The sequence below is a fragment of the Leuciscus leuciscus genome (genome assembly GCF_965113295.1).
Source record: "Leuciscus leuciscus genome assembly, chromosome: 17".
Lineage (NCBI taxonomy): Eukaryota > Metazoa > Chordata > Actinopteri > Cypriniformes > Leuciscidae > Leuciscus > Leuciscus leuciscus.
In genome coordinates, this window is record NC_138741.1 from 26,307,295 (window position 1) to 26,315,426 (window position 8,132).

Consider the following 8,132-nt stretch of genomic DNA (forward strand, 5'->3'; position numbering starts at 1 on the left):
ACCTGCCAGAACAATCGCATTCCCGATATGTAAATTCTTGATCCATTTCACAGATGCATTTTCAAACAAATCAGATGTCTGTTTTGAGTTCTCCACGCGTCTGACTAATGAGCTAGTTGAGAAATGTGACTTCAGCCTCTAATAGAAGCAGCTGTGGAGTCTATTACCAGAAATAATGTTTAAACACATGTTTTAGAAAAACCTGTAGATCATTCTTTGTTTGAGTCAATGTATATTTTCCCACATCTTAGTGAAATGTTGGTCTTTTTATTTCCTATTAGATTACATGCATGTAGGGTAATTTATGCATTTGTACAAATAAATTAAAAATATATTTTTTATGGCAATAGTCAATCAAGTGCATTTGAAAGTACACAATGTTTTTGTTTGAACAACAGTAGAGGGCAGTCACTCCACCTGAGTCCCTGTAAATCAGATGCGCCTTTCAGAAATCTTAATTATAACATTAATTATCTGAAATGCATGTCATTAACGATAATGCAATTTATTAAACATTATTTAGGTCATTATATCTGCCTTGTGCATTGTGTCTTTGTATGGCCACTGGTATTTTCCTGTTCTTTTAGAAATTATACCAAAGTAATAACATTTATTAGACACTACCGCCATGGTATCCTTTAGTGTACTGTGTTCATGTAAATATCATGTGTATAAGAAAATGGCGGTCATACATCACCTAATCTCATCACTGTACCACCATAGCACTTTTTAATAAACTGATATATGAAATGAATAGGATATGAAATTGATTTTAAGACAAAAATTAAAGTGCTTACTTATAAATCTCATCATATTTTGTAGGCTTGGGTGTCTTTACGTGTATTTATTTCTCATGTACTGTAGCAACCTGCCAGTGCTACAAAATGTGGTCCTGTTTTTGTTGAATATGATCATTAAGAGATGGGATAGTTCATAATTTCTATGATTTTGCATGTAATCTGAATAGTATAAACCATCTAATGCAAATCTTGATCCTGTTTAAAGATCATGCATGAAAGGACACCTCCTTAAGTCAGGAGGAGGGAGTGGAGTGCACAGAACGGGGCGGGCATTGGGACCCCGTGGCCTCCTCAGCAGCGAGGTTTCCTCTGTGCGCGCGAGTGTGATTGAGCTCTTCCCTGCAGGACACATTCAGATCCCAGTATCAGCCGGACGGGACACATCAACGCCCTCTATCCCTCTGTCTGTGGATTTGGACTTTTTATACTGAGCTTCAGAAGGGACAACAAACTTTTCTAAATCAAAATTTATATCACAAACAGTCCTGTTAATTTTTTTTCTTTTTTCTCTGAATTTCTTTGGATTCTTTTTTTTTTTTTTTTTTGGTTTTGATGATCACTTTTAATACATGGAGATTATCTGACCATGTCATAAGTGTTTCTCAGATGCACTTAGTTCATAAGAAGAATATCCATCAGATTATTATCGGTGGATATATAAATGAATGAGCTGTCAGAGATGCTGGTGTCCAGGGATTATTGCGCGCTCATGATGCGGGATCGGAAGGAATGCGACGCGCGCTCTGGTGAAGTGGAGCGGGTTCGAACCCGAGAGCGTGTGGACGCGACTGTTGCGGGTCTGACCGAGCTGGAGTATCTGAGGCAGAGACAGGAGCTGCTGGTCAGGGCTGTGTTGAACTGTCAGGAGGACAAACCCTGCCTTACAGTGGAGGACAGCTATCTGAACACTGAAGAGAAACTTCTGGAGGAGAATATTTTATTACTCAGAAAACAATTGGTGAGTAATAGAAACTGTTTTATTATTGTTGTTGTTGAAGTAGTCTATATGTAGTCCTAGCGCAACATCTTTTTTTCCCACCTGTATTTCTGAATTATTATTTTTTTTTTTGTATTATTTTTTTTTTTTGCATTGACCATTTTAGATTACATCATTTGACCTTTAATTTTAATCGAATAACCCTTACAAGAGACCATAGTACAGTGATGGTATCTGATAAATACTAATACTAGTAATACTAGTAAGTACTAGTACTGAGTACTGTACTTTTCTTTGTACCATGGTACTAAATTTAGTACAATGTGCCATTGTATTTGCATGGTACTCCAGGGTACTTCCAAGAATACCATGGTACTACCAGGGTACATGGTTAATGCATTGAGCATTTTCATAATTTTAAATTATAATTAAAAAAGACATTTAGTTGGATTGAGATCAATTAAAATAATTACAAGTAAATTAAAATAATTACAAGTATATTAAAATGTTTTTTTGTCTATTAAATGTTGGTTTTGATTCGTCTTGCATCAAATTGCAAAACGTAGAAAAAGTATTTGGAAGATGAATACTAGTATAGACAAAATAGTATCTCTTTTCCTTTTTTTTTTCTTTTCTTTTTTTTTTGCATTTAGTCATGTGACACCAGAAACGCAAGCGCTGTAATCATTAGAATGACATTAAAACAAAAAGAGAACCATTTAAATCAAACTTCCTGGAGGTAGTAGAACATCCCTGAGTTTCTAATGCAAGTCTAGGAGGGGGTCTGACAGGCCTGAATAAGATTAGTTGATGGGCTTCAATGGAAATGAACTTTTTACAAGCCCAGCTCAAGCCCCCTGCTGTCTTTAGAGGATGACCAAGATTAAATTTAACAGTTGGGCCAAAGACACCTGGTTCCACTTGAGGTATTTGCAAACATTTCCATTATTGTAACCCTACGGGGTTCATGCATTGTGGTTAATGTATTGTATACAGAAAAGAATTACAAGGTTTGGATTTATTTCCTGGCTTTGCTAAAGCCTCAGACATGTACACAAGTGGCTTGAGTCTTCCCTGCTGTAGTTTGGGATAATTACTCTTGTTTATCTTGAGGTCAGTTTGTTTGCAGGCCTCACACCCAGAACTACATTAAAGTTAATGGCAATGTGTGGATCATATAATGCATGATGTCCTTATGATTTCCCAAAAACAAACAACCAATCATATGTGGTCTTTGACTGAGCTGAGCTTGTGCAATGAATTGAGTATAAACCAGAGATGTAGACACCAACGTCCAAAACCCAAGCCCAGGCCATCAAGAGTGGTCTGGGGTTAATTTGATGCCGTTTGAAAATAACCGTCGGTGTGCTCTGCAAATGGCACTTTGTGTAAAAATGGTCTGCACACCACCAGCATGCTGAGAGCTCTGGGCCCATAAATCACTTGCAGCCCGCCTGTCAGGACCAGGCTTTTTTACAGCCTCGGTCTGCAGCGGAGGAAACGCCATTCCACTGCTCCATATAGCCTGGAATCTGCACTGCATTACCTCCCCTGTCAGCAAACAGCAGTTAAATTTTGTAGCAGATAACATGCCTCTGATTATAGGTCATTTGAAGTAATGTCCTTCTGCTTTGAAGGGGCCACATTTTCCTCGGTCTGCCGTTTCGCCATGCTTAATTTGGAATGCAGCACATGATACGGGTGTTGTCAGATGCATCCAATTGCTCGCAAGCGGTGTGTCGAAGTTGAATGGTTATTCCCATGCGAGGTGTGACTCTAATTTAGTTCATTACATCTGTCTGATCAGTGGCATGAGGCCACCGGCATTGAGACATAAATTGTGAAATGCAACTGTTTGCAGATTCTTGTTTGGGCTGCAGGGCAAAACCTTCTAAATTAAATACCAAACAATTTTACCATTTATGAAGCTACTTAACATTCATGAAATATTTTGTCAACATCTTTTCAATATGTATTGTTTCTTTATAGAACTGCCTTAGGAGACGAGATGCAGGTTTGATCAACCAGCTCCAGGAATTAGACAGACAGATCAGTGACCTGCGGTTGGACACAGAGACTTCGAATGAACATGTGGAAACGGACAGCCGGCCAAGCTCAGGTTAGTATCTTTTGTGGAGCCATTGCTCTTTTAAAGGGTCTTGAATTCTGTGCACTGCATGTTTTATCGAATTATCATTAAGGGTTGGCAGAATTGATTGCCTGCAGAATCGTCTGCATAAAACCAATCTAAGCAATTGGCGTAGGCAGAAAGGATTTCCAATAAAACTGATTCACAAGCACAGGAAAGCATTTCTAATGATTGTTAATCTTCTACAATCACCCGAGGGTGGTAATCAGACGTCCTGTTCGAATTATTTCACTTTGCAAAAGACTACTTTGTGCTTTGGGCCTGTAGTAGCATGTGTACCTGTGAGCCCTAATGTCTGTTTGAAACTGTTTAGCTGTTTTGCTTAAGCACTAATTTGGTAATGTGAACAATCTGCACCCTGTGCCAGAGCCTGCTACAGCTACATTAGTTTACATTCCAAAAACGAGAGGTCATTTTAGTGCTGGAACTGACTGCACTTTTGTTGGAGGAAGGTTATATAAAGTGGAGATTGATTACATGTGTGTATGCTCCTCTCTAAAAAGTCTTAATTGTTAAAATGGCCAAATACTGTAACTGCTTCTAAAGTGTATATAGAGTTCTTCAACCTTTAGCTATTTTGGGTGCTGTTTGTAGTAGTTGTTATGGTTTTATTCTTCACCATTTTAATGCTAATATCAATCGTGATGTATGGAGATCTGGTTCCTAGCTCTATTTCCTCTGGCAAATGTATACCTTCCTAAACGCGTAATTGTAAAAAAAAATCTTAATTGAAAGTAGGTTCCGAAAGAGAGCTCAGTTAAGAGTGAAAGAGCACATCATCTCATTCCTGAAGATGTCAAATGAATGTGTTAATGTCTCACCCTCTCTCTCCCAGGCTTTTACGACCTAAGCGACGGTGCTTCTGGATCCCTCTCCAATTCCTCCAACTCCGTCTTCAGCGAGTGTTTGTCCAGTTGTCGTTCAACCACCTGCCTGTGCACCCCCCTCGACACCTCGCTCTGTGCCTCTGAGGGAAGGCTTAAGCCTGCAGGTGAGAGTCTCCTTGTGACGATTTTAAGTTTCTGGGTCATTCAGACTGGTCTTACCCATCAGCGCTGTTCCATGCATTCTTGAAACACTGTTCCCTTCTCTAGCTTTGTTATGCAGAACTATTTACTTAATGGTGATTTCTTCCTCCAGGCTTAGAAGCTGGTATCACAAAGAAGGGACGCTCTGTTCGTTTGTTTCTAGTTTCTTCAAATGACATCTGTATTTGTGTTGCATTGCCGTTAGCAGAGAGCATTCTATAATCACTTAAGCTCAACTGTGCAAATAGAGGTGAAACAAGAGAAGTTTGGTCCCAGACAGAGATAGAAACAGTTTCACAGCCCTGCTGATGGCTCTCCCAGCCACACCTATAAGCTAGTAACAAAAGGCTCATTAGCACATCAAAACTAATTAACCACCCACCCAGCCGAGCACTAGAACGCTATGAATCAGATATACTCTCCTCTCACATGCCATAGCATAATGCATTTTGCGGTTTTAGTAATCTGACATTACATTTTCTTGTAGTATTAACTGTTGTGTCCTCTGGGATTTGCAGATGAGCTGGGCGTTTGTGCAGAGTGTGATTGCCAATGCGAAGACTCAAGTTCTGGAACAGTCCGCAGGTCTCTTTCTGCATCTTACTCCCCTTCCCCGGATGGCACCTGTGATGGCCTTTCCAAATTCCACTCTGATCTCATTGCCAAAAACGGTAATGATGTTTACCGGTACCCCAGCCCTCTCCATGCAGTGGCTGTCCAGAGTCCTATCTACTTCCAGTCCATGACTAGTCACCTAAAGGACGATTGTAGCTTCTCCAAGGTTGGTGAAGCATCGAGTGATGAACAGAAACCTGAGCAGGTCATGGGCACCCAGAATTCATCTTGGCATGCCTCTCAGATGCTCCCAAACAAAAAACTGGATAGTTATATATTTGGTCTACTTCAGAGGAGGGTACAACCGTTGAGGACCAGCAAACCCAGAACAAGCATCAACACTGACCCCTCCAAGAGCATTTTGAGGCAGGCTAGTCTTTGCTCACGGGCCCCTGCTGCTGTCCAGGCCCAGCATAGGACCTCTGACCTCAAGCCTAACTGGCAGACATGTTTACCAGATGCATCAGCAACTAGCACTGAGCCAAGCACAGCTTCGCCCCAAAGACAGTGGTCTTCTGAGTCTCCAAGTCAGCCACAGAACGGTTACTCAATCACCAATGATAATAACACTAGTTGCCTCTTAAAGAAGAAAGTTTTTGGAGCCAGTAAAGGCCAGCCGTTAAGTGTTGCAACGAAGGACTGCCAGGATTTAGGCAGCCCGAATGCAGTTTCCTCTCCAAAACTCAACATGCATTCTTATTACACTGTGGAGGACAATAAATCAGGACAAGCAATGAAAGCAAGTCCTCTTAAGAGGAGTCCTAAAGCTCAGGCTCCAGGAAGTTGTGGTGAAGACGCCGAGCAGCTGGCTCCAGAGTTGCTCAGTCTCGGTTCTTCTTCGCAAAGCCAAGACGAGGGAGGTCAAATGGTCAGTGCCCAGTACATAGCTGCTCAGAAACAGAATGTAAATCTCCGTAAGGGTGGCACCAAGAACATCAAGATTGTCAAAGTGAAAAATTCCACCAGTGCAAAAAGTAAACCTCATGTGTCCAAGCATGTTTCCGAGATTGGTCGTGACAAGCATCGGACAGGATCTAGGAGGTCTCGACAAGTGGACGATGTCCACCACTTGCATAAGTCCTACAAGAAGTCCTCCTCAAAAGCCAAGAGAATCCCTGCCCCCATCCCTGAAGAACGAATCCTGGAGAAGCAAACCAGTTCCACAGGGGGTCGATCTTCTTCCCAGAGACACCATGGACATCATAGACATCATGAGGCAGTGTTGGCCAAACCCAAGTACAAGCGCAACGACTACCATCGGCGACCGAGGGGTCTCCATGAGATCCCATACGAGGAGGCTTACAGGAGGGCTCACTACAGGCAGAAACGAGAAATGCTGGGCCACATGTCAGCCATGCACCTGCCGTCTAACGCACACTACACCAGCCCCTATGCTTACGTTGGCAGCGACTCTGAATATTCAGCAGAGTGCGCCTCTCTCTTCCATTCCACCATTCTGGACACAAGCGAGGATGAGCGCAGTAACTATACCACCAACTGTTTTGGGGACAGCGAGTCGAGCGCCAGCGAGGCGGACTATGTAGCTGAGAGCAGCACTAGCAGTGACTCTGAGGGCAGTGCAGGGGTCAATTGGCCCCAGTTCAACCAGGCGGGTGCAGGATCCCACGGAATGACGTCAGCACAGGCTAAGGCATTTGTCAAAATCAAGGCTTCCCACAATTTGAAGAAGAAGATCTTACGTTTCCGATCAGGCTCGTTAAAACTCATGACCACAGTGTGAGAGACTTGAGGGACACAGAGATCAGTTAGGATGCAGCCAATCAAATTGGCTTCAGTCTCTTATCAAACAATCAAGTGCCTAGACAGAAATCAGCTGCACGGCCTAAAACTGCCTGTCTGTCAGCTGGGAACTCAACTTCTGTCCAGCACAACGCCTTCCCCTGCACTTTTCACCCCTTTGATGTCATTGTCTGTAGCCTTTTTGTTTTGTATTTATTATAAGTTCAGCGCTTGCTGTGATGCATCTACATAGCAAGTACTATGTAAATGCACTGTTCATACATGGTTTACTTTACTAAAGATATTTATAACTTAATATATTTGGTTAGCCATACATGGAAAAGAACAGGAAGTATGACTGAACTGAAGCAGTGTATTACAGACAGTCTGTCTGAGAAATGTTCACCAAGCCTAGTTCACCTGCTGATCATTAAGGGCTTTTGTTAAATGCACATTAAATATGCATGAGCAACAGCTTTACCATTTACCTTATTAGCTGTAAATTACCCTTTTGTAAAATAAATGTTAATGTATGTTGATTTCTTGTGTCTTTATTCTTTATTAAATCCCATTGTTAAAATCATTCAGTGGTGTCTTAGTTTATTTGATGTAATGGCTGTGTTTCTCTGTACTTTTGAATCCAAGAAACCATGTTAAAGTAGCAGCACATGTACTGAACAATCCTAAAATTGCACCCCTGTTTATTTTATAGTCTGAAATTAGAATTTTCCAATGTCAAGGCCATGTTAAACCAAACTAAACCCCCTGCTAGAGGAGGCAGTAGTTAAATGTGGCATCTACTTATAGTCTCTGCAAGTGTTTAGTAAACAAACACTTAATGTTCTTCCTCCATGCCATTTGGG

The 8,132-nt window shown here is 41.5% G+C and overlaps 1 protein-coding gene across 1 annotated transcript; it reads left to right on the top strand.

Moving 5' to 3' along the window:
- Positions 1-1,077: 1,077 nt before the first annotated feature.
- On the top strand, positions 1,078-7,852 carry dact1 (dishevelled-binding antagonist of beta-catenin 1). The gene is made up of 4 exons (XM_082142322.1): positions 1,078-1,758; positions 3,727-3,856; positions 4,722-4,877; positions 5,433-7,852. The coding sequence occupies exons 1-4, from the start codon at positions 1,462-1,464 to the stop codon at positions 7,268-7,270; spliced, it is 2,421 nt and encodes an 806-aa protein (XP_081998448.1). The 5' UTR covers positions 1,078-1,461; the 3' UTR covers positions 7,271-7,852.
- Positions 7,853-8,132: the final 280 nt, after the last annotated feature.